Raw genomic sequence first — 27,915 nt, forward strand, 5'->3', positions numbered from 1 at the left:
ACTGTGCACTGCTACAATGGCTAGCCAATGTCTGTATCCCTCCAAGTGCAGCCAACAAAGGAAGCTTAGCCATTACGCACATGTAGACGACGCACATTCTTGACCGAACTTCCCTTCATTTTGTGGACTCCGAACCACGTGGCAACATGATATTTTTCACGTGCAACATGATATTTTTCACTTGTATGATTAATTATCAGAGGTGACAGAAGAGATAAGTGGCGGAAGAAAACCCGTGGAGCGATTCAGAATTGATCTCGTACCTTTGCATTCATAGTTTCAAAATTACCAAATTAGTCGCCGATTCACACAAAGTAGTGCAGCTGAAATAAGACATTTTTCATCAAGATATCTCATATGCGACGAGTTGATATCCGGTTTGTTAGGAAGTCAGCTTATCGTGATTGCCAATTTCTAGGGCGTCCTGTCAGCATAATTGGTTCAAATGGCTCTGAGCACTATGGGACCCAACATCCGAGGTCATCAGTCCTCTAGAACTTAGAACTACTTAAACCTAACTAACCTAAGGACATCACATACATCCATGCCCGAGGAAGGATTCGAACCTGCGACCGTAGCAGTCGCGCGGTTCCGGACTGAGGCGCCTAGAACCGCTTGGCCACCGCGGCCGGCTGTCAGCATAATTGCCACGTGTTTCTCACTCTTCGTTTTTAATCGCCTGTACCTGGGAAGATGTGTTGTGCAACGTCCAGACGTTTGGTCGCTCCAAGCAAGATACAACTGTGTAGTGTTTAGTTTGGTGATGGCTCGTAGAACGTTCTGGACGAACGCTCACAGTTTACCAGTAAGTAGTGTTTGATAGAAACCACTATTTACAACAGTCGAATTTTTCGATAACGTCAAAGCTTGCCATTTTCTTGGTATGACGCTAAAAAGTGAAGCATGGTAGCAAGCAAAGCATGTCAGAATCATGGAGTCACTTAATTCGTATGTTAATGAACAACCTACTGCGATAAGATAAGCTGAAAATGGATAAGCTGATAAGCTAAGTGGCCCTTTCAAGACATCAACTTGACAGCTACTACTTTCAACGGAGCAACACGCTAGTAAAAGAAAACCTTGCTAACCTGTCATCTGAGGGGGGGGGGGGGGGGCTTCAGAACGCATGGGTACTACCCCTAAGGCCGTCCTCACACATTTGTGTTTAGCTCGCAAACCACACAGTTTCTTTGTGACAACGGACGCGCGTGAAATAGCTGCGAGGGCTTTGTTAACGGCGGTCGAAGAGCAGCGGAGAAAATCGTGAGGCAGAATCCGGAATTTTCCATGACCTGAACAGTGCTTTGCTGGTAGAGGAAGACTTCATAGTGCTGTACAAGTATCTGAGATACGTACTGCTAGAAGTTATTCGTTATCTCAACTGAATTTTCCTCCTAGTTTCGATTTTAAAGTAATATATTTAAAGTACAGTGTGTAATGTCAGTTTTCACATGTATGCGTATTCAAATGGGTCAAGTGGCTCTGAGCACTATGGGACTGTGCGTCCGGTCAGGCGCAAATTCGCAACTTCCCACTCACCTAACCGCGACGAGCCCCATCAATTCTCCCCCTACTCGTATCTTTCTGATTCTCGTAGGAGTTCGTGCATTGGCTTAACATCTGAATTGAAATTTTTTCATCAAACAGTCGTCGCGCCTACAGAATTATAGATACGATTGGTGTCTGTTCTGCCGAACATGCCGTGATTTGCCCGATGCGGCCTTTCCTTCTTCTAGATACGTTCGGCAGAATTCCCCGTTTCATACAGATAAATACCTCCCGAAGATTCCGATCGATAGGCGTGAAAACTTGAACTAACTGATGGTTTGAAGTATAGAATGTAATTAGCGTGGTGGAAATGATTTTGAAACAATCAAACATTCACTATCCTCTTGCCATGTCAAATGAGACTACAAACCGGAACTTCCGATTGTTATCTCCATTTTAGTAGGTAGTAACAAACAATCGTTGATGGCTGCTATGGTAGCCTTTTAGAAGCAATAAACTGAATGTGACAGGGTGTCCTACCTCGTCGTGACGTCATGCTGACAAGGTTTCAACTGTGTCTGCCATGGAGGACGCTAGTGGAACCGCCGCTCCCATTGGGACGTAAGGAACGCGGCGAGTTTCCGTGTAGTGCATCCGTACCAAAAACCGGCTTCTGTGCACCACTCAGAGGTAGCGAGAGCACTGGTTGACCAGAGGCAGGCCACGGAAGCGGTCACAACAATCAGTCACTCCTGACTAAGACGTCGAAGGCAATTGCCAGAAGATCGAGATTGTTATTCTTATTTAATGCGGAAGAAAATCTAGAATATTTCACGTAATGATACAGCTCTAGATACTGAAAATGGAAGACCTCTTCTATTATCATGTTATTGATGACTGTCTTAGTCCTTATTGAGCACTTACCTAAAAATGCCAATTTTTTATTTTTATTTTTGATATCTCTAGATTGTAATTTAGGCTTATATTGTTTAATCTGTGTACCGCTATTTGTAGTTATTCTTCATTGTGCTGTATAATTACCTCGTCGTTTTCGAAATGCATTGTATTTAGAAATTTGTCTGGCCTAATTCTTATACCTTGAACTATTCTGTCCATCATCCCTGACCAGGTTGTCGATGTAGATGTTGAAAAATGTTGGTGACACAGTACAGCCTCGCCTCACCCCCTGGTGTATCTCCATTTCTGACGTCAGAACATTGCCAGTGTCTATTCTTATTTTGGTGTTTTTGTGTAAACCTTGGAATACTTTTATCAGGTGTCCGGGGAAACCGCTTTTCTCCATTGATAATAGCTTTACTGTGTCCTTCATAAATGTGTCCCCAAACTGCATTCTCGTCTTTTCTGTATAATTTGTTTCAGAGTGAAAAAATCGTTGATACAAAATCTTCCTTACTACAGACCCTGCTTGCCGTTCTAGCGAAATCGAGTCAGAGATGTTTTGAAGCCTTTCATCAATTATTTTGCTGTAGTTTTGTAAGAAGCGTTCGGAAGACTTGAAAGTTGTTAGTTTTAGCTATCAAATTACAGGAGTAATTATTATTAGTCCGGTCAAAGACCTACGGAGATGTGAAAAGCTCCACATCTGACAATATCATCGTTATCTATACTTTTCGTTAAAATTGCAAGGAAATCTAGTGAAACATTAATATCTTTATAATAAAATTTGATATGCAGCCGTTTTTCTGGAATCTCCTACTATCGGACATGCCGGTCTTCTGATAGAGAAGAGAAACAGAAATTAATTACTCTTGCTACAAATCATGAAATATCAATCCTCTAGTATCTGATTGCGAATTTTAAAATATTCTCCTAACAGTTGTACTGCAATGTTCATGTACGCAACAGAAAACATACCTCGTCTTGGCGCTGCGCATGCGTGATCAGCAACATGGTAAAATAATTCAAAAGAAATACCACAATCCATGCAGAGTGCAATGTATGGTTACAACTGCTGATGCAACTACTCCTATCGTTTTATATAGAAATTGAATGATCAGGAGGGGTTTGGTCAGCAAGCCTTGAAGCGGTGTAAAAATATGAGAGGAACCAACAAAAACTTTTAATTTACTATATTCTGAAACTGAAGATTCATATATATTGACAAACTTTACTCATCCCTTACTTTCTTTGAACAATTTGAAAACTTTAATTATTGCACAATGTCCTTAATCACTAATTACGTATTGCTCACAACAAAAAATACGAATATTACTCTCAGCGTATGCATACACAAATCTGACAGAATCCCTCCAGTGCAAGCTACAACTACGTGCAGCAAAAAAGGCAAATTACCAAAAAATCCTCGATTAATACCAAAATCTCCTCCGGAACCACTAGCACGGTCAGCGCAGGCTGCGATCTCTCCTAGAAATGTTCAGCTCTAAATTAATTCCATCTAATTCAGGTCCTTTTTTATTTTTTGTTTCCTTGAATGCCTGTTTTCATTTTGTCAAATCTATTAGATCTGTCCCTTCCTCTGCTTTCTGTTCCGTTGGGTCTTCTGTGTCACATCTGCGGTATCTACGATGTGACACAACTATTGAAGAAGAAATAGTCATAAATAAGAAAATTAACACCTATTAACGCATACGCTGCGCGATATGAAGAACACTGAAGGGTAGAAGAGAAACCCAAATGAAATTTTATGAAGTCAAGGCATTACCCACAGTACTACATGGAGCAGAAAGTTGGTCATTAAGATCAAAAGGCCTAAGATAACTTGGAACATCAGAAATTAAGTTCCTTAGATGTGTAAAAGGCTGCGCCGGAGAAGACAGAATAAGAAATGAAGGACTGTACAAGAAGTGGGGGTACAGCAACTGAAAAAGTAACCTAACGAAAGTAGGATTGGAAAGAGCATATGTTGCGTATGTCGCTTCAGAGAACAGTTTGACAAGCTACGGAATACAATCCTACTGGAAGAAAGGGTTTGGGAAGGTCGAGGAAGAAATGGTGAGGCTGGAACAGGCCATGAGGCCTAATCCTGGACTGTCAGAAGAAGAAGAAGAAGAATGATATATTCGCCGTTCCCACATGGTATTTTCTTGGAATGAGGAACAGTGCTACTCCCGTGAATATTACGCAATTATCCTGTTTGTTTGCAGCAGCATCAGAATTTGGAAAAAAGCCAGCATCCACGCAAACCAGTGTGTAAAACAGCCTGGCAGGCTAGTGAGCTGCTAACCGGTATCCCGTGAGACGCAGAAGCAAATCGCGTCAGTATGTTTTGCTATATCTACGAGATATGTACGTCAAATGCAGTCCTAATACAGAGCTGAGTCACTTCTGAAGAAACTTTCCAGTTCGATATATTCCGCCTGTGAGTCGACAAAATGTTACTGACACGAAAATTGCGCACCAAACACCAGCATTATGTAACGGTTGTTCAACGTACTGACAACGATTCTATGATACATACTGACACGTGTCCTGTGACTTTTCATTGCTAGACAATTTGAATGTCTTGTCTGAAGAAGTGAAAAGCTGAGGATCCAAATCTCCTGATATATCTTCGTTCAGAAAACAACCAGTAGAACAGACCACTTGCAAGGCTAAGGATACTGTTAGATGCATACAGGCTGTAGGAAAGTTACAGAGATGTTAGTAGGAAGGAGAAATAGCAGTGTGAGTATCAGAGCCCTGAAGAAAGATATTCGTAGTCGCCGATTTGCTTCGGGCAAAGGCGTGCACTGTTGGACATAACATGGAGCCATAGGTAGGGTGACCAGATGCAATTGCTTAAAAAGGAGGGCAAACAGCTTCAAAAAGGAGGACAAAGGAAGAAAAAAGAGGACGCATCAAACGGATCAATTGCAAATGCGGGTACCACCTGTCAGATTTGGCCAAGTCACGTGACTGCCGGGAATTACCGGTAAAACTAGTAGTTAATTGTTACTGATGGGTCAGTTGGTGGTTAACTGAGCAATATAATAAAAAATTAAAAACAATGATTGTGGTGAGAGTGTGGCGTCAATTGATTTGTTATGTCAACAACACGGAATTGTTTACAAAGCGAAAAACCTAAAACCATTCACTTCCCGTCATTCGACGCACCGCTACCAACATCTACAATTCAACCAGCAACTGACGACATGTAAACTGCACTTTAATCTTCCGAATACAAATAAATTCAATGACTATGAAACAATGAAATAAAACCATGACAGTTAATCTGTCGAGTTATTTCTTACCTTTATTGGTCACTGAGACGTACGTTCGAGCTCCACATATCCTAGATTCCGCTTCAAATTCGTTTCTCCCTTTCTTGAAAGCCGGATATTTGCGGGAAAGGACATCAGAAAATGTACACTTTCGTTTAGGCAAAGACAAATATTTTACGTAACTCACTCGGTTAAAAATTACACTCACAAATCACACGTGCACTACAAGAAGCCAAGCCAATACAAAGCGAAGACACGGAACGAAAATTTTAAATAATCGATATTAGCATTCGCTTGTAGGTCGATCAACGATAACATGGCCGATCCTGGTGCCACCTACTAACACCGCCTTCGTGCGTGTTTATCACTACGTCTGTACCAATAGTTAAAGTATTTAAGAAAAGAGCAATAGAACGGGACGAATTGTAAATTTAACTGTATTACACTCAACTTTGCGAAAAAACGGGACACTGTAAAAATCCGTTCGGACCCCGGACAAAGAGCTAAAAAGGAGGACATGTCCGGATTAATCCTGACGTCTGGTCACCCTAGCCATAGGCAACTGCAAAGATTTTCCCATGATGCCACTGACTGCAACCAAACGATGTTGATGAGAAAGTTTTTTGCTGGGAGTTAACCTGCCTTCTAGAACGTAATTTAGTTTTTCGCGATGTTGTCGCGCCTATTTTCGTATTTACTTACGTTTTCGTTTGGCAAGCACTTCCATTCTCCGCATCATGCTGATACGTTGTGATGCACACGTAACTATAACAAGTATTTTCCACAAATAACGTAGTAAAACACTTTTCACTACACCAGAACACAGTGTGATTGTGGTTTGTTATGTGTCCCCGCCCAGTCAGTGTTCATTTGTTCATCAGAGAGTTCGGCACCAAATTTGAATTTTATCTTTGTGTGTGTGTGTGTGTGTGTGTGTGTGTGTGTGTGTGTGTGTGCGTCTGTGTGTTTTTTCTGTGTAAGATAAAGGAACATCCACCGTATTCACACGATATGAGTCCGTGAGATTACCACCTGTCAGGACATCATCCAAGCCATAGGGCGGTCCTTGAGAGATATCGACGGGGATGGACGCGTTGGCGGTGTACGGCGCCTTCTATCTCTGTTGGGGAAACTGACTTGAGATGCGGGGCGATTATATTGAGGGCATATAATACATAAACCATGTATGAATTATTATAACCGTACTGTCACTACTTTTAATCCAATCCATACACCACGCTTGTTAATTCGTGAATACGTTCACAGATGTCGTTAATATTTACGCCAATATAAAATCAGTCACCTTTCCTAAGGTTCAAATGGCTCTGAGCACTATGGGACTTAACTTCTGAGGTCATCAGTCCCCTAGAACTTAGAACTACTTAAACCTAACTAACCTAAGGACATCACACACATCCATGCCCGAGGCAGGATTCGAACCTGCGACCGTAGCAGTCGCGCGGTTCCGGACTGAAGGGCCTAGAACCGCTCGGCCACCGCGACCGGCCCTTTCCTATGGGACGGACTGTGTACACTGTTTAATGTAGCCCAGATTCGCATTTACACGTTAGTACATTGATAATGCCCACATGCACCGAAGTGAAAAAAAGTCATGGCATAGCAATATGCATACAGACAGATTGCGGCAGTATCGCGTACACAAGGTATAAAAGGGCAGTGCATTGGTAGAGGTCTCATTTGTACTCAGGTGACTCGTGTGATAGGGTGTCCGACTTGATGATGGCCACACGATGGCAGTTAACTGTCTTGGTCTAAACGCATGGGGCATTTCATTTCGGAAAACAAAAGGGAATTCAATATTCCGAAATCCACAGTGTTAAGAATGTGCTGAGAATACCAAATGCAGACATCGCTTCTCAACATGGACAAAGCAGTGGTCAAGAGGCCGCACTTAATGACCGACAGCACCAGTGTTTGCGTAGAGTTGTCAGTGCTGACAGACGAGTAACACTGCCTGAAATGACCGCAGAAATCGGCGTGGGACATACGACGAACGTATACGATAGAACAGTGCGGCGAATTTTGACGTTAATGGGGCTATGGCAGCAGACGACCGACGCGGGGGCCTTTGCTAGCAGCATGACATCACACGCAGCGCCTGCCATGGGTTTGTGACCACATCCGTTGCACCCTGGACGACAGAAAAACCTTGGCCCGGCCAGATGAGTCCCGATTTCTGTTGAGAGGAGGCTTCGAGTGTGGCGTAGCCCCACGCAACCGTGGACCTAAGTTGTCAGCGAGGCACTGTGCAAGCCGGTGGTGGCTCTGTAATGGTGTGGGCTGTGTTACTGTGGAATGGACTGGGTCCTCTGGTCCAACTGAACCGATGATTGACTGGGAATGGTTGTGGTCGGCTACTTAGAGACCATATGCAAATGTTCGTGGATGGAATTTTTATGGATGACAATGCGCCATGTCACCGGGCCATAGTTTAGTTGTTCGCAACTGGTTTGAAGGACATTTTGGACAATTCGAGCGAATTATTTCGCCACCCAGATCGGCCGACATGAATCCCGTCGAATATTTGTGGGACACAATCGACAAGTCTGTTGGTGCACAAAATCCTGCCCTGGCAACACTTTTGCAGTTCTAGACGGCAATAGGGGCTGCACAGCTCAATGTTTCTGCAACGACTTGTTGAGTCGAGACCACGTCGAGTTGCTGCAGAGGGAGACCTAGCACCACATTAGGGGGTATCTGACGACTTTCGTCACCTCTACTGACTAGTTTGATGCGACCCGCCACGAATTCCTTTTCTGTGCTAACCTCTTCATCTCAGAGTAGCACTTGCATCCTACGTCCTCAATTACTTGCTTGAGTTATTCCAATCTCTGTCTTCCTCTACAGTTTTTGCCCTCTACAGCTCCCTCTAGTACCATGGAAGTCATTCCCTCATGTCTTAGATGTCCTATCATCCTGTCCTTTCTCCTTATCAGTGTTTTCCACATATTCCTTTCCTCTCCGATTCTGCGTAGAACCTCCTCATTCCTTACCTTATCAGTCCACCTAATTTTCAACATTCGTCTATAGCACCACATCTCAAATGCTTCGATTCTCTTCTGTTCCGGTTTTCCCACAGTCCATGTTTCACTACCATACAATGCTGTACTCCAGACGTACATCCTCAGAAATTTCTTCCTCAAATTAAGGCCGGTATTTGATATTAGTAGACTTCTCTTGGCCAGAAATGCCTTTTTTGCCATAGCGAGTCTGCTTTTGATGTCCTCCTTGCTCCGTCCGTCATTGGTTATTTTACTGCCTAGGTAGCAGAATTCCTTAACTTCATTGACTTCGTGACCATCAATCCTGATGTTAACTTTCTCGCTGTTCTCATTTCTACTACTTCTCATTACCTTCGTCTTTCTCCGATTTACTTTCAAACCATACTGTGTACTCATTAGACTGTTCATTCCGTTCAGCAGATCATTTACTTCATCTTCACATTCACTCAGGATAGCAATGTCATCAGCGAATCGTATCATTGATATCCTTTCACCTTGTATTTTAATTCCATTCCTGAACCTTTCTTTTATTTCCATCATTGCTTCCTCGATGTACAGATTGAAGAGTAGGGGCGAAAGGCTACAGCCTTGTCTTACACTCTTCTCAATACGAGCACTTCGTTCTTGATCGTCCACTCTTATTATTCCCTCTTGGTTGTTGTACATATTGTATATGACCCGTCTCTCCCTATAGCTTACCCCTACTTTTTACAGAATCTCGAACAGCTTGCACCATTTTATATTGTCGAACGCTTTTTCCAGGTCGACAAATCCTATGAAAGTGTCTTGATTTTTCTTTAGCCTTGCTTCCATTATTAGCCGTAATGTCAGAATTGCCTCTCTCGTCCCTTTACTTTTCCTAAAGCCAAACTGATCGTCACCTAACGCATTCTCAATTTTCTTTTCCATTCTTCTGTATATTATTCTTGTAAGCAGCTTCGATGCATGAGCTGTTAAGCTGACTGTGCGATAATTCTCGCACTCGTCAGCTCTTGCTGTCTGCAGAATTGTGTGGATGATGCTTTTCCGAAAGTCAGATGGTATATCGCCAGACTCATATATTCTACACACCAACGTGAATAGTCGTTTTGTTGCCACTTCCCCCAATGATTTTAGAAATTCTGATGGAATGTTATCTATCCCTTCTGCCTTATTTGCCCGTAAGTCCTCCAAAGCTCTTTTAAATTCCGATTCTAATACTGGATCCCCTATCTCTTCTAAATCGATTCCTGTTTCTTCTTCTATCACATCAGACAAATCTTCACCCTCATAGAGGCTTTCTATGTATTCTTTCCACCTATTTGCTCTCTCCTCTGCATTTAACAGTGGAATTCCCGTTGCACTCTTAATGTTACCACCGTTGCTTTTAATGTCACCAAAGGTTGTTTTGACTTTCCTGTATGCTGAGTCTGTCCTTCCGACAATCATATCTTTTTCGATGTCTTCACATTTTTCCTGCAGCCATTTCGTCTTAGCATCCCTGCACTTCCTATTTATTTCATTCCTCAGCGACTTGTATTTCTGTATTCCTGATTTTCCCGGAACATGTTTGTACTTCCTCCTTTCATCAATCAACTGAAGTATTTCTTCTGTTACCCATGGTTTCTTCGCAGCTACCTTCTTTATACCTATGTTTTTCTTCCCAACTTCTGTGATGGCCCTTTTTAGAGATGTCCATTCCTCTTCAACTGTACTGCCTACTGCGCTATTCCTTATTGCTGTATCTATAGCGTTAGAGAAGTTCAATCGTATCTCGTCATTCCCTAGTACTTCCGTATCCCACTTCTTTGCGTATTGATTCTTCCTGACTAATGTCTTGAACTTCAGCCTACTCTTCATCACTACTATATTGTGATCTGAGTCTATATCTGCTCCTGGGTACGCCTTACAATCCAGTATCTGATTTCGGAATCTCTGTCTGACCATGATGTAATCTAATTGAAATCTTCCCGTATCTCCCGGCCTTTTCCAAGTATACCTCCTCCTGTTGTGATTCTTGAACAGGGTATTCGCTATTACTAGCTGAAACTTGTTACAGAACTCAATTAGTCTTTCTCCTCTTTCATTCTTTGTCCCAAGCCCATATTCTCCTGTAACCTTTTCTTCTACTCCTTCCCCTACAACTGCATTGCAGTCACCCATGACTATTAGATTTTCGTCCCCCTTTACATACTGCATTACCCTTTTAATATCCTCATACACTTTCTCTATCTGTTCATCTTCAGCTTGCGACGTCGGCATGTATAGCTGAACTATCGTTGTCGGTTTTTGGTCTGCTGTCGATTCTGATTACAACAACCCGGTCACTGAACTGTTCACAGTAACACACCCTCTGCCCTACCTTCCTATTCATAACGAATCCTACACCTGTTATACCATTTTCTGCTGCTGTTGATATTACCCGATACTCATCTGACCAGAAATCCTTGTCTTCCTTCCACCTCACTTCACTGACCCCTACTATATCTAGATTGAGCCTTTGCATTTCCCTTTTCAGATTTTCTAGTTTCCCTACCACGTTCAAGCTTCTGACATTCCGCGCCCCGACTCGTAGAACGTTATCCTTTCGTAGATTATTCAGTCTTTTTCTCATGGTAACCTCCCCCTTGGCAGTCCCCTCCCGGAGATCCGAATGGGGGACTATTCCGGAATCTTTTGCCAATGGAGAGATCATCATGACACTTCTTCAATTACAGGCCACATGTCCTTGGATACACGTTACGTGTCTTTAATGCAGTGGTTTCCATTGCCTTCTGCATCCTCATGTCGTTGATCATTGCTGATTCTTCCGCCTTTAGGGGCAATTTCCCACCCCTAGGACAAGAGAGTGCCCTGAACCTCTATCCGCTCCTCCGCCCTCTTTGACAAGGCCGTTGGCAGAATGAGGCTGACTTCTTATGCCGGAAGTCTTCGGCCGCCAATGCTGATTATTTAACAAAATTTAGGCAGTGGCGGGGATCGAACCCGGGACCGAAGACGTTTTTTGATTATGAATCAAAGACGCTACCCCCTTTTTTTTGCATTTTGTTCGTTATTGATTGTTGTGTTTGGTCGTTGCGGTCGTCGCAAGACATCCTGTTCAAGTTCGGTGGTTGATCCTTCCACTCAGTTTTTTTATTACAGAGGCCAACCGGCTCTCTTGACCGAACACGCTGAGCTACCGTGCCGGCTATAAAACGTTCAAATGTGTGTGAAATCTTACGGGACTTAACTGCTAAGATTATCAGTCCCTAAGCTTACACACTACTTAACCTAAATTATCCTAAGGACAAACAGACACACCCATGCCCGAGGGAGAACTCGAACCTCCGCCGGGATCAGCCGTACAGTCCGTGACTGCAGCGCCTTACACCGCTCGGCTAATCCCGCGCGGCAATCCCTAGACTACGGGTACCTCGGTGTAAACATTCTAAAAGCTGGAGCTGAGGTGCAGCAACTGCCCAGTCAGTCTGCGGCAAGCTGAAAGTGTAGCCGTGACACGCAGCGACACACGTGGGCTCTTCTCTATTCCGCTAGAGTGACAGCGGCGTGGCGTGCGTTCCCTGGGAAGCCGGCGTAGTGGGTGGCCGAGGACGTGCGTCAGGCTAAAAATACACGCAGGGCTTCTCTCTATCCTGCCTTCTCAAATCCGCGACTGCGTGTGGTTCCAAACATACACACCCTACTTGCTAAAACTGCATACTTCATGTTGGCGGCTCACCCATCCACATCGCCGGGCGACATTACGCAGTTACTACGTCACTGGACGCTCAGTCACGAGGCGATTTCATATTCTCTTCCAGCCACCCATTTGAATTTTACGTGGTTCTCCTAAATCATAAAAGGCAACCGCCAAGATGTTTCCTTTGAAAAGTTTAGACGCCGTCTGCAGTCACCACATCATGAGCTAGTGATCCGTCTTTTACGAACTTTGTAAGAAGGCTGTTTAGGTTTTTATGTTGGTAACGCCACGTAGCGCTCTGTATGAAAATGACTGACTGTGCTGTGTGCAGTCTGTGGCTGGTTGGCATTGTTGCAGTATTCGCTATTGTAGTGTTGGGCAGTTGGATGTGAACAGCGCGTAGCGTGGTGCAGTTGGAGGTGAGCCGCCAGCAGTGGTGGATGTGGAGAGAGAGATGGCAGAGTTTTCAGACGTCACTTGTAAGCCGACGATCTGGACGTGTGTCCGCCAGGAAAAGGAAATTTGTAAAGATGGATGTCATATATATATATATATATATATATATATATATATATATGATGACTTTTCAACACTATTAAGGTAAATACATTGTTTGTTCTCCATCAAAATCTTTCATTTGCTAACTATGCCTATCAGTAGTTAGTGCCTTCAGTAGTTTGAATCTTTTATTTAGCTGACAGTATTGGCGCTCGTTGTATTGCAGTAGTTCGAGTAACGAAGATTTTTTGTGCGGTAAGTGATTCCTGAAAGGTGTAGGTTATTGTTAGTCAGGGCCATTCTTTTGTAGGGATTATCGAAAGTCAGACTGCGTTGCGCTAAAAATATTGTGTGTCAGTTTAGTGATGATCAGAATATGTAAAGAGAGAAATGTCTGAGTACGTTCAGTTTTGCTCAGCTGTTTGAAAATCAAATAACGTAGAAGTTTTCCAGCACAGTCATTCCTAATTTTTCTAAGGGGACGTTTCAACAAGATGTCAAGGAGTGTTGGACTGTCGTTGAGCATACGATTTTATGAATAAATGATACTGTTACCTACCTAGAACCTTCGATGGGATGATTTCTTCCGCTTCGATACTGTAATCCTTAATGTTACAACAGATGATCTATATTAATAAGCGATTATCCCGAAACCCAGAATCTGGTATCACTTGCGGGTTGCCTCTCTAATGGTTTCCAAAATCAACAAAAATTTGGATTTCACTACTTAGCGTAATTATTGACCGAGTTTAAAAATTTTAAATGCTTTCATAGTCTACTGGTTAAGAAGTGCCGGGTGAGTATCACAGACAAACCATTTGCGCCTCTCACTGGATAGAGGGAGGTTCAAAGTTCTGACACAGCTGCGCTGTTGCTTGTTTGTACCAACATGGTGACCACACCACAAGATAAAACATTTTGGTGTTGGAATTTTCGCGAAGTCAGCCCGTTGTTTAAGTGTAGCGTGCATTCCGCCGTCGATTCAACAAGAATCAGACACAAAATTCTTAGAAGATGGTTGCGTGTGGTAGGTAAAGAGCACTGATCGGCCACACAGGGCTGACGAAAATGTCTAGCGTATCCGAGGTGCTTTCACACGGAGCCCTTGGAAGTCCAAAAGACGGGCAGGCCAGCAATTTCAACCTACTCAAACAACGGTGTGGCGTGTTTTGAAACGACGCCTGCATGAGAAGCCTTGTAAGTTGTAGTTACTGCAGCAGCAATTGCGTCCGGGCGACTATCACATAAGGTACAAACTTTCCTATTTCTCAAGGACATGGCAGAGCACATTTTTGCCGAACGACTCATCTTTTTGGACGAATCGACGTTTCATCTATCGGGTAAAATAAACCTCCTTGATTTAAGAATTTGGGGGTCACAAAATCCTGCCATCGTCATCGAACGTAAGGAGATGTATCGAAACAGAATGTGCTTGTTCACCAAGTTTATGGACCTTTCTTTTTGGCGAAGGAAACCGTGGCAGGAAGATCATACCTGGACAAGCTGCAAAGTTCTTGTTTCCTCAACTTCACGAAGAGTCCAATGATTTCATCCCAAACCTTGGTCTCCCCCTGCAGTTTCCACCACCAACACCACCAAACCGACGATTCCTTCTTACCTTAGGATGTGTCCTAAGAGCCCATCTCTTCTTTTAATAAAGTTGTGCCATGAATTTCATTTCTCCCATATTCTATTCAGCACCTCCTTATCAGTAATCTGATGTAATCATCCAGTTTTCAGAATTATCTTGTAGTACTACATTTCAAATGCTTTTACTCTCTTTGTGTCTGAACTATGTATCGTCCTGGTGCCACTTCTGTACAAGGCAAATCTTCCTACAAACACCTTCAGAAAACATGTTCTACCTTCTAAATTTATATTCGACATTAACAAATTAAGATAAATTTGTCAGAAACGCTTTTCTTGCTATTACCAGTCTCAGGTGGCTGTATTTCTTCCCACGAACTACAATTCCCTTCCAAATTTTCTCCTTGGTTTTCTTTACTGCTTGCTCAGTGTAAAGATAGAATGACGTGAGCGACAGCCTATAGCACTCTCCATTCCCTTCTCAACTAATGCTTCTCCTTCACACCATTTGACTCCAGGTACTGCGCTGTGCTGTCTGTGCAACTCAATCTTTCGCTCGCTCTGTTGTATCTCTGCTGCCTTCAGATTTAAGAGAACGTATTCCAGGTAACGTTGTCAAAAGCTTCCTCTAAATCTACAAATGCTATAAACAGATCTGCCTTCTTCAGTCTGATTTCTAAAATAAGTTGCTTGTATGGAATCCAAACTGATCTTCCCCGAGGGCGGCTTAAACCATTCTTCTGTAAATAATTCAAGTCAGTATCTTGCAGCCAAGGTTTATTAAAACTGATGGTTCGGTAATGTATTTACCAAAAAAATTTGCACTACAACAACACTATTTGCCGTGACCAAAAGATTTTAGTGACGTTATTACTGCTTATTTTTTTTTGAAAAGGCGTGACCGAAACGCGTGAAGTGTAATACAGCCAATAAAATACCATGGTCAAGACAAATGGTGTTATTGTAATGCAACTAAATAACCGCTACATCTCACAGAGCATTTATGCAACATACACTCCTGGAAATGGAAAAAAGAACACATTGACACCGGTGTGTCAGACCCACCATACTTGCTCCGGACACTGCGAGAGGGCTGTACAAGCAATGATCACACGCACGGCACAGCGGACACACCAGGAACCGCGGTGTTGGCCGTCGAATGGCGCTAGCTGCGCAGCATTTGTGCACCGCCGCCGTCAGTGTCAGCCAGTTTGCCGTGGCATACGGAGCTCCATCGCAGTCTTTAACACTGGTAGCATGCCGCGACAGCGTGGACGTGAACCGTATGTGCAGTTGACGGACTTTGAGCGAGGGCGTATAGTGGGCATGCGGGAGGCCGGGTGGACGTACCGCCGAATTGCTCAACACGTGGGGCGTGAGGTCTCCACAGTACATCGATGTTGTCGCCAGTGGTCGGCGGAAGGTGCACGTGCCCGTCGACCTGGGACCGGACCGCAGCGACGCACGGATGCACGCCAAGACCGTAGGATCCTACGCAGTGCCGTAGGGGACCGCACCGCCACTTCCCAGCAAATTAGGGACACTGTTGCTCCTGGGGTATCGGCGAGGACCATTCGCAACCGTCTCCATGAAGCTGGGCTACAGTCCCGCACACCGTTAGGCCGTCTTCCGCTCACGCCCCAACATCGTGCAGCCCGCCTCCAGTGGTGTCGCGACAGGCGTGAATGGAGGGACGAATGGAGACGTGTCGTCTTCAGCGATGAGAGTCGCTTCTGCCTTGGTGCCAATGATGGTCGTATGCGTGTTTGGCGCCGTGCAGGTGAGCGCCACAATCAGGACTGCATACGACCGAGGCACACAGGGCCAACACCCGGCATCATGGTGTGGGGAGCGATCTCCTACACTGGCCGTACACCACTGGTGATCGTCGAGGGGACACTGAATAGTGCACGGTACATCCAAACCGTCATCGAACCCATCGTTCTACCATTCCTAGACCGGCAAGGGAACTTGCTGTTCCAACAGGACAGTGCACGTCCGCATGCATCCCGTGCCACCTAACGTGCTCTAGAAGGTGTAAGTCAACTACCCTGGCCAGCAAGATCTCCGGATCTGTCCCCCATTGAGCATGTTTGGGACTGGATGAAGCGTCGTCTCACGCGGTCTGCACGTCCAGCACGAACGCTGGTCCAACTGAGGCGCCAGGTGGAAATGGCATGGCAAGCCGTTCCACAGGACTACATCCAGCATCTCTACGATCGTCTCCATGGGAGAATAGCAGCCTGCATTGCTGCGAAAGGTGGATATACACTGTACTAGTGCCGACATTGTGCATGCTCTGTTGCCTGTGTCTATGTGCCTGTGGTTCTGTCAGTGTGATCATGTGATGTATCTGACCCCAGGAATGTGTCAATAAAGTTTCCCCTTCCTGGGACAATGAATTCACGGTGTTCTTATTTCAATTTCCAGGAGTGTACATCAGAAAAATATTGAACCCACACAACTTTCCGTTACGCCTAACAAATTAAACTCATCGGGATACCACATTCTATATCTTACGACACAAACTAATAGTCATACACTCGTTTCAATTATTACAAGAAACTTCCGCTGCCCAGAGGCAGATAACGAGAGGCCGACATCGCCGAGAATAATGACAACAATGCCATTGCTCTCTGCAGCATCGGGCGGCGGTGTTATAGTGTGATGTTGTGCTCTGAGATATGTGTGTTTCTGTGTTTCATACACAGTATTTACTTGGGGGCTGCGAAGAAATCATATTCGCCGGATTCCATAGGAACACTTGGGGACGAATACACAAGAAAGCTGGTAACAATTACTTACTGTACTTTAGGAAGAATGGAAATAAATTTCTCCTTTTATGTAGGAGAACACTTTGGTGGAAAGTATTCCCTGAAGGTAAAACACACTGTTCATAGTGAAAGAGTATCAGCACACTATCCTTGTAACAAACTGAAATGGATTTTGAGAGAGTTTTGGCCACACTGTGTTCATTGCTGCAGCCACTTGGCAAGCATTAACACTTCTGTAAACTGACGTCCCATTACTGCACAAGTAGCCTAAACAGTCACTTATGTGATAAACACAAAACACATTAAGTTATCTACACAGTTATTCGTCATAATTCCTGTCGTATAGTTACCAGGAGGCCTCATTATATCACACCAGTATGTCATAAGTCAATTCATGTCGTCACGATCTTATGAAATATTTAATTAGCAATGTTTTTACTGTTTAAAAGAAAAATTTATCTTGACAGGTTTGCTGTAGAGAGTCGTGTTGGACCACTGTGATTTGTACGTGATTGCAAGTGATTGCGAAGTTAAATTGTGAAGTGTGCCTTGTTTCTGTTTGAATAAGGAAGAATATGAAATCTGGGGAACTCATGGGCCGTCATCGACAGTGCCTTTTGCGATCTATTACTAACACACGGCGGTGATCTCCGGAATAACTGGGGCATTGATTCACAATATTTTGTGATAGTGAACGATACGCCGACAACGCTCTATTCTTTACAGACCAAATTTCGGTATGTACAACCAACGACAACGCATGAGTAATGCGTGACCTAGACCACAACGGTGAGTCTGGGATAACAAAGCCGTTATAGAAGCTGACGCTGCCCGTCAGTTTATTTTGTTGGCTTACTCATATCTTATCTGTAGCGCACACATGTCATATTTGAGATTATCACGTCCCTGTTTATTACACCTATGGGTGTAGCTTCGGCGCAAACTTACTGAACATCAACCTAACGCATATGTTACTCGCATGAAACACGTATTTCAATGCGTATCTCATATGAGACTTACTCGTAATTGTTGTTATTGGCCGCTCAAACAGAGAAATAAAGACTACAAAAGTAACCCGTGTAAGTAGGTTGTTTAGGTTTTTATGTTGGTAGCGCCACGTAGCACTCTATATGAAAATCACTGACTGTGCTGTGTGCAGTCTGTGGTTGGTTGGACTCATTGTTGGAATATTCGCTTGTGTAGTGTTGGGCAGTTGGATGTGAACAGCGCGTAGCGTTACACAGTTGGAGGTGAGCCACCAGCAGTGGTGGATGTGGAGAGAGAGATGGCAGAGTTTTGAGAACGGACGATCTGGACGTGTGTCCGCCACAAAAAGGAAATTTGTAATGATGGATGTCATGATTTGATAGATATATATATGATGACTTTTGAACGCTATTAAGGTAAATACATCGTTTGTTCTCTATCAAAATCTTTCGTTTGCTAACTATGCCTATCAATAGTTAGTGCCTTCAGTAGTTAGAATCTTTTATTTAGCTGGCAGTATTGGCGCTCACTGTATTCAGTAGTTCGAGTAACGAAGATGTTTCTGAGGTAAGTGATTCATGAAAGGTATAGGTTTTGGTTAGTCAGGGCCATTCTTTCGTGGGGATTATTGAAAGTCAGATTGCGTTGCGCTAAAAATATTATGTGTCAGTTTAGTGATGATCAGATAAGTAAAGAGAGAAATGTCTGAGTACGTTCAGTTTTGCTCAGCTGTTTGAAAAGCAAATAATGTAAGAGGTTTACCAGCACAGTAATACATAAATTTTCTAAGGGGACGTTTCGCCCGTAGTGTTAGTCTCCCGTTCTGTAGTACGGAAAAAAACGGTTAACTTTGTTTTCTGAGTTTGTCTGATTTGAGATTGCTTTTGATATATGTTTTTCACAAATTTGACTCCAAAGCTAATGACTACTATTTTCAGTACTGTTTAGACTTCGCGATGTAGAACCGCTATTCTGTTTCGTATTTGTAAGACAGTGTAGCCTTGTTGTAACCTAATTTGAACGAAAACAGGTACTCAGGATAGGTCTTACAAAGTAAACGTTTTTAAACTCTGAAATAAAAGAGACATTGAACAGTGTTGTTGCCACAATTTTAGAAGTATTGAGTCGTGGGAATTTATACTAAATATATGTGGCTTATCTGGTAATCCATATAACGTTGAGTTCCAACCGTTCGCAGCATTCGTGTAAACGTGTATGAATGCAGCGTCTCGCGGCGATAACATTGAATAAAACGTTCTCGGGTTTCCAACCGCGTCAACTGCTTAAAATTACACGAGCTTTTGGCCAAGCACTCCTTGGCCATTGTCAAGTGGTATGACTGACAATGGCCAAGGAGTGCTTGGCCGAAAGCTCGTGTAGTTTTAAGCAATTGATGTGGTTGGAAACCCAAGAACATTCTATTCGTGTAAATGTGTTTATACATTACCTTGTTACTCTGCTCGTGTTTTTAATATTATTAGCCTACTACATTTCTGCGAAAGGCGTATATTATAATTTTAAATACAAAAGCTTAAAAGAAAATAAACATTTTGAGTGAAAGATACATGCTTTTCATTTCAGGAACAACCGAAACTTCAAAATTAAAGCAATGTATTTTATGGCAGTCACAGTTATTATTCTTGAACAATTAGTCGCTTGTCTTCTCACAGTATGGTTATTTTGTTTTCAAGAACATCCACAGCTTTGGCATCAGGGCAATCTGTTGCTATGCAGGATGCTAGAAACGAGTTTCTGTAAATTTTATTGATTTCTCTTGTGTATGACATCGCAATGGAGTAACTCCCACGTGTCAAAATAAATAGTTTTCAGTGACGACACTATAAGATACGGTGGATTAGTAACGACACTGGCAATAGCTGGAAGTCAGATTTTAGGGGGCGAATAGATTTATTTTTAACTATAAATAAAGGCTGAGAAAGAAAGACTTCGTGCATTTACTCCAGGGTTTGCTCTCTGTGAACGGGGGCCCTGTGGTCTAGTGCATAAAGCACTGCGCCCCGCCACTGGAGATCCCGGGTTCAGTCCTCGGTATATAGCGGAAATTTTTACGGGATACCGGCGTGCTGACCCCGCACCCCTCCATAGTGTATCCAAATGACGTCTTAGGCTGAGGATGACACGGTGGTCGGTCGGTACCGACTGGCCCGTCTGACGGCAGGGAAGCGGAGCTCGTTCTATGTGCGGAAATTGCCCTTCTGGAGACCGCCGAAAGATAAATCAGTGCCAGATTACAACATAGCAACCTCGATGCCAGTGCTTGAAACTTTTTCGACTGCGAGAGACGTTTATCTGGTTCTGCCAACTTTTCACAATTTGTCGGGACAGTCAATGGTAGTCCTCTATTCCCTATCTATGACGAAGATTTCGGCTTGGAACTGCAGGTGTTCGGTTCGAAGATGTGGGTATCAAAAGAGGGCATCGCACTCTCCTTAGGGAAAGTTGGTGAAGCAGCTGGGAATAGAGAGCCAAAGTGATAGAGACTGGCCAGAAGGTTCCTTGTAGAACGCTCGAGAAAGCTGCAGAATGTTGCAGAATGCCCTAAAATGTTTTAGAATCTGCCAGAAGGTTCAAGAAAGTTCTAAAATTTTCCAGAAAGTTCGAGAATGTTCTAGGATTTTCCGTAATGTTCTAGAATTTTCAGGAGGCTCGAGAATGTCTCCTCTTGTAATGCCTCCTCTTTTTGTGGAGGTACGTTCCAGCTCATAGGGGTATACTGGATATAGGAGATGGTGAGATGTCAGCATATTTTTGGAAATAGATCAGAGCGGATCGAGGATAAAAGGAAGTGATAGAAAGTAAAACAAAATTAAATGAAAGTGAAATGCTTAAGGTAGTGGAGAGTGTATTAAGTGAAATTTTAACGTGTTATATAACATTAACATTTAACGGCGTGTCGAAAGTTAAGAAGAGGAGATTTGGTAACTAGTGAAGTTCGTAAAAAACAAAGATGACAAGGGCACGAACAAAAAACATTAGTGTACGAGAAATGCCAAGCAAAAAAATTATACATTGCTGCTTGGGAGATGAAGCATTCGATTATGGTCCCACTAAAGAGTACAAGAAACATAAAGACAACTCATTGGAAAAATAGATTGCGCGTGTCAGTTCTACAGTGCCAAGAAATTCACTAGAGACACACCAAGAATGTGTTACAGTAGTGGAAAAATTCGATTAACACTAGTCGAAGTGCCTCCACTACAAGTATTTCATTACATGACTCGAGAAACTCCAGAACCAAAACATTTTCTACAAAGTATGAGGGCGTACATTCATGAGCAGTGAAGAACACCAATTCAATCCCGTATTTTGGGTTAAAACTATCTTGGGCATTCGAGAGTATTTTTGATAGTGAAATACTAATACGTTTTACGATTTTTTTGTTTAATACAACAACACATTTCGTAAGATCGTGTTGACAGCTTATTATTATGGCTCGCACACTAATCGTCACCTCGAATGTTCTCGAGTGATCTGGACTGTTCTCAGAAAATGAATTAAAATGATGACCAAGCGAAGCGAGTCTTTTTGAGCTAGTTGCAAGAATAATAGTATATGTGGCGCAGATAATGGGAAGAGTTGTACGTTTCGTCACCGAATCGTTTAGTAAACACGAGAGTGTGAACCAGACTCCAAAGGCAGACGCTACAATGCCACCTCCTTCCTCATATGTTGCGCGGAAAAACCACGATGAGGAAATCAGACAAGTTATTGCTCAAGCGGAAACAACCGAGAGTCGTTCTTAGCGTGCACCATTCGCGACTGTAACGGGAAACAGGCAAATAATAGTGTTACCAGACGTACCCTCTGCTACACACCGTAAGGTGGCTTTCAGAGTATAGACGTAGATGTAGAATATTGTTTTTCATTGAGTTTTGCAGAGCTGCGACTAACAATGTCCTTCAAACTATAAGTCTCACTGCAAAATCCGCAGATATTGAGATAACGGGAGAAACACTGGTATATCGACTCGTAACACTGATAACATGGGTGATGATTAGCGTGCGACTGATAACAATAAGCTTTCGACACGATCTTACGCAATGCCATGTTGTATCAGTCAGCAATCGATGTTCCTTCTAGTGACCCTATTTCGTTTTCAGAGCTTATTTTGAAGTTCTACGGTTAAAAAGCTTTCTTAGTAACAATATATTGTAGACATTGTTTGTACTATATAAAAGCTGACTTGTTGAGAAATTAATTAAAAACCTTTCATTTTATAACCGAACATTTACATGTTGGACAATCTACGATCATTCTCAGATTTGTGGTCTATCCTAATAACTATCTTTGTAGATATAATGAGTGTAGCCTCAAGGTGTTCCAACAAAACCATAAAGAAGGACGTGGACTAGAAGCACATGGAGCACAGTGAAACGAAACACTTCTCCCGCAAAATATTTAAATTTGACTAGTGGCACTCCTAGTGTGTAAACCTTAACTGCTGTCGATCTAGTTTTAAAATGTCTGCCACTGAATAGAGCTACGTTAGATCAGAGTCTTTGTTTCTCCTCGTAGAAGGTAAATCCTTGACACTCCATATGAATCTGTACTGTTTAATTTTACTAGTATTTACAGAATACTGTGTTACATATTTGAGAACAACATTGACTGAAGTACAAACACAGGTGAGTAGCATTAACCATCCCTGGCGATTCTTTCCCTTAATAGCTCCTTCTACTGTAGTTCCAATGATGTTATAGTGTCTCAAAATTTGTCCAACGAGTTTGTCTCATCGTATTTGGATGTGTCTCTGCAGAGATCTAGTTTCCTGTACTCTTCTAAACACCTCTTCGTTTGTAACTCTGTGTTTGCAGCTGATCTTCACCATCCTTTTGTAGCACCAAAACTTCGGGCCTTCTAGCGTCTCCTCTTGTTTTTCTGTTGTCCAAGTTTCACATCCCTGTTAACTATCATCTATGGTAGATTCCTCGAACGAAAAGCCGTGTCCAGTAGCTGGAAGAAAACCCAGGTCAAATCTGTCTACAAGAAGGATAGCAGAAGTGATCCGCAAAACTACATTCCAATATCCTTGAATCCATTTGTTGTAGAGTCTTAGAACATACCCTGAGCTCAAACATAATGAGGTACGAGGTGCGACAGTAAAGTAAAGAGACTGATGTGAAAAAAATGTTGCTTACCGTTTTAGTCAAGTTTAGTGTTGTCTCCTTCAAAATAGTTCCCTTCTGATTGCACACACTTTTTCCAGCGCTTCTGCCATTCATGGTAACGTTTCTGGAACTCATTTTCTGTAATATCCTCCAAGACCCAAGTCACAGCTTTTTGGACATCTTGTGTTGTTTGAAAATGGTGTCCCTTGACCGCCGTTTTGACTCTTGGAAATAGAAAAAAGTCGGATGGAGCGGTATCTGGTGAATAAGGTGGGTGTGGTAGTGCTGAAATTTGTTTTGAGTTTAAAAATTGCTGTACTGACAGAGCAGTATGGGATGGCACATTATTGTGATGCAGAAACCAATTATCAGCAATGTTGGTACGGACACGAAGAACTCTTTTACGAAGTCTTTCTAAAATTTATTTGTAGTAATATTGGTTAACTGTTTGTCCAGGAGGCACCCACTCTTTATGAACAATTCCCTTGGAATCAAAGATGCACATAAGCATGCATTTCACGTTTCACTTTGACATGTGAGCTTTTTTTGGTCTGGGTGATCCCTTTGAGCAGCATTGCGAACTCTGGCGTTTTGTCTCTGGATCGTACTGAAGAAAACAACTTTCATCACCAGTGATAACACGGCTCAACAATCCTGGATTGATTTCCGTTTGCTCTAACAGATCTGCTGCCACATTTTTACGTGTTTCTCGCTGTTGTGGTGTGAGATTTTTGGGGACCATTTTCACACAAATTTTTATCATACCAAGATCTTCATTTATTATTAGACGAACCGTTTCTCGATTGATGTTCAGTTCTTCTGCAATCATTTTCGCGGATAATCTTCGATCAGATCGTACGAGTTCACGCACCCTGGCCAAGTTGACATCCGTCCGTGAGGTTGATGGTCGTCCACTGCGGTCTTCATCTTCAACATTCGTTCTGCCTTCACTAAACATTTTATGCCAACGAAAAACTTGAGTTCTTGACATAACCTCCTGTCCAAAAGCCTTCTGAAGCTTACTGTAAGTTGTCGTCGGGTTTTCACCCAGTTTTACAGTCTTTTACTTTGAAGTTCTAAGGGAAATTTTGACAATTATCAGATTTGTATTTTCTCTACTCACTCGAACGTAAGGTTGGCAGATATACCAGTTATTGCCGTGAGACAGTGGTGGCAGTAACTGCGCTCCATTTTCGAAAACAAGTTCCGTGACAATCCGCCACCGGTGTCCCCGCAACGAAATATCACTTGAGACTGTAGCCACGCCCCCATCCCCCTCCAACCATCCTAAAAATTACATGTGCAGAGGGGACAATTTGTGTTTACAAAATAAATCCAAGCAACCACAGTTTAAGAGCTCGGGAAATTTTAATAACTGTAGTCTATGCATGAAATATTTTTTGCCTTCTTTCAGTGTTTCGTTTTGTTTCAGGTGGATGAAGGACCTCTTTATTCTCGGCGCTAAAAAGGACCTCGAGGTAGATGACCTGTTTGACACACTTGAAGGTGACCTGTCAGAAGACCTCGGACTGAAACTTGAAGCGTGAGTACCAGAATTTATGCTTTCATATCGACCAAACCTGTCAGAAGGAATGAAGTTTTATTTGTGGTGTATGAATACATCTAAAACTTCATCTAAATCTCTGTATGGTCGAAGACGCTCTCGTAACACTGTTGCTTGTTTTCGAGCGCTGGCTACTTAATTTGTGGAACAATCTATCAGTAGCGTAATTTGCAACTGAATCGTCAATTGAGTAAATTTTTTACCCGTTTCAGGAGAAACAAAGATAAATACTGCCATATGTATTATTGCTACATTACTGGAATTTTTCAGAACTGAAAGTGACTTCGTTCTGCTTTTATTGGGAGAGAAATACTGAACTTAGAGTACATCATTTCGATATTTAATGATTTCAAAGTTTTTTGACCTTTTGGTTTCAACACTTTACAAAATTTTTTTTTTGCTTTTTTAGGATTTAATTGTGTGAACATTTCATAATACATTAACATGCTCTGACGAAATAGAACAAAATGAATTATTTTACCAGCAATAATGAGTCTGACATTACTTCCACTTACTTCTGTCAGGCTGCTTCTGTTTTCTTTCCTATCGTCCTCCCTTGGCCAACTCTTACTCTTTCGACCCCAATGGTATCAGGTTTCGAGGCCTGAGGGTGTCTTTCATTTCTCTTTTCTATTCTCCAACAACCAAAGATTGGCAAAGGACCCTGGAGTCTGCTCAGCTGCCTATACCTGTTTGCAGGAACAAAACTCTGTGAAACGTCCACTGAAAATTGAGAAATCAATCAGGCCTCAAGGATTTCAATCCAGCTCTGCTAAAAAACCGCTCTCACGTCCTTGAAGGCATGAGTCGGGAGACCCCTAGACAGTGTATGACACACAGTGGATACAGTCTACAAACGCAATGGGAGAGGATGAAAGGTGAACTTATTTCCGGCGCATTTAAATAGCCGGAACATATCGGCTAAGGGAGAAAACTCCCGAAAGAAAATCCTGGTCCTCCTAGAAGGGGGTTGAGCAGATGGCTGGTAACCAACTCTCAGAAAACACAGACTACTTCCAGTACCCAAATGAGCCTCGGAAACAAGACGGTCTCAAAGGTAAATGACAAGGCTCTGAAAAAGGACAAACGAAAATGGATAAATAGACACATCAAAGTAGCAACCTGGAATGTGAGAGGAATTTCCCAAAAGGAGGTAGAACAAGTAAATATACTAAGCGACATGAACATTGATGCTGTAGCACTCACAGAAACTAAAAAGAAATTAAGAGGAAATAAATATGTGGGATATTACATTATGTTCTATAGTGGTATTGAACAACATAAAAGAGCAAGCAAAGGTGTAGCACTACTCCTGCATAAAAAATGGGAAAAAGACGGTCAAGATTGTACATACATAAGCGAAAGAATACTTACACTCAGGCTGAAACTGATAAAGGGTAACGCTACCTTTATAAGTGTATAAGTACCTGAAGAAAGGAAAAAAAGATGAGTCTGAAAACTTCTATGAAGAACTACAGAAGACTCTGAGTAAATACAGTGCTACTGATCGGATTATTATGATGGGTGATTTTAATGCCGGAATAGGAAATATCCCAGTAACAAACGTTATAGGTCCGTTTGGAGAACCAATATATAATCAAAACGGAAAATTACTAAGAGATTTTGCTACTTACAACAACTTAAAAATCACAAATTCACTTTTTAAGAAAAAGGATACACACAAGTATACTTGGGCGAGCAGAGGTCTTAAATCGATAATTGAGTACATCTTAGTAAATGATAAGCTAGCGGGCCAAGTAATGGATACAAGAGTTCATAGAGGACAAGATATACGATCAGATCATTTCTTACCCATCTCCAGAATAGATCTTTTTTGCAACATGGAAGAAAATAACCAAACAAATAACAAACCAACAAGATCAAACCGTTTGTAAGATATACTTGCTTGAAGAGGACAGTATCAGACACCTGTACCCAAAGGAGATTAAATGAAGAACTAGCAAACTTACAAACTAAAGACTATATAGAAGAAGAGTGACAAACTCTGAAGAATACTGCATCCAGAGTAGCTGGAGAAGCTCTCGGTAAAAAGAAAAGAATACGAGAAAGAAAAGGCCTAAAAATTTGGAATGAGGATATAATGAAAGCTGTCAAAGAAAAACAGGATGCATATATAAAATACTTAAGCAACCCCACTGTTGAGAACAAACAGTACTATAAGGAGAAAAAAAATAACGCTAAATGTGTAGTAAGGGAAGCACATCAGGAACACTGGGATATGTTTATCTCAGATACCGAACATGATATCCACGGAAGGCAACAAATGTCATAAACCTTAAACACAACAGAAAGAGAGAAGATACCAATAAATAGCATTGAAGAAGAACAGTGGACAAATCATTACAGCAAATTGTGGTATGATCACACAGCACAAGAAACTGAAATTGAACAACTAGACGAGAAAGGATTAGATGAAATACAGTCTGACGAATTAACATCTGCACTAACATCACTTAAGAACAGAAAAGCAACAGGACAAGACGGTATTAATGCTGAATTATTAAAATATGGAGGAATGGTGCTACACCAACGACTGCTATATCTTTTCAATGAATGTTGGGAGAAGAAGAGTATTCCCAAAGACTGGAAAACAGCTAGAGTGATATCAATTTTTTTTGAAAAGGAGATAAAAGCCTATGCAGTAATGACAGAGGAATAAGTTTACTGGACTCAGCATACAAGGTGTATGCTAAGATTTTTAATACAAGACTAAAGCCCGGTCCACACGCAACGATCTGTCTGCGCAGACATCGGCGCAGATGTCTGTACATGCAAAAGATCGCTGCAAATGTGGTGTGTTCACACGACACAAACCCCAATCTACTACTCGCCCGCCATCTGTCGGTATAGAAAAGAAATATCAGTGGCAAGCGACTACGCTCGACGTGAACGTCAAAAATTTAATTCAGTTATTTTGAAATATAGAAACGGAGGAAGTTCTGTTGTGGTCTGTGTTCGCAACTTATTTTGCAAAAAACGTCCAGACCAACCGCAGGAAACAG

General features: G+C 42.4%; 1 protein-coding gene across 1 annotated transcript in view; it reads left to right on the forward strand.

Annotated features, from left to right (window-relative positions):
- LOC124776263 (ATP-binding cassette sub-family C member 4-like) overlaps nt 1–27,915 on the forward strand; it is a 157,926-nt gene that overhangs the window by 14,127 nt on the left and 115,884 nt on the right. The window contains exon 2 of the mRNA XM_047251158.1: nt 24,761–24,871. Coding sequence (XP_047107114.1) covers nt 24,761–24,871 — 111 coding nt within the window. The remainder of the gene's footprint in view (nt 1–24,760; nt 24,872–27,915) is intronic.

Source organism: Schistocerca piceifrons, chromosome 2, assembly GCF_021461385.2.
Source record: "Schistocerca piceifrons isolate TAMUIC-IGC-003096 chromosome 2, iqSchPice1.1, whole genome shotgun sequence".
Lineage (NCBI taxonomy): Eukaryota > Metazoa > Arthropoda > Insecta > Orthoptera > Acrididae > Schistocerca > Schistocerca piceifrons.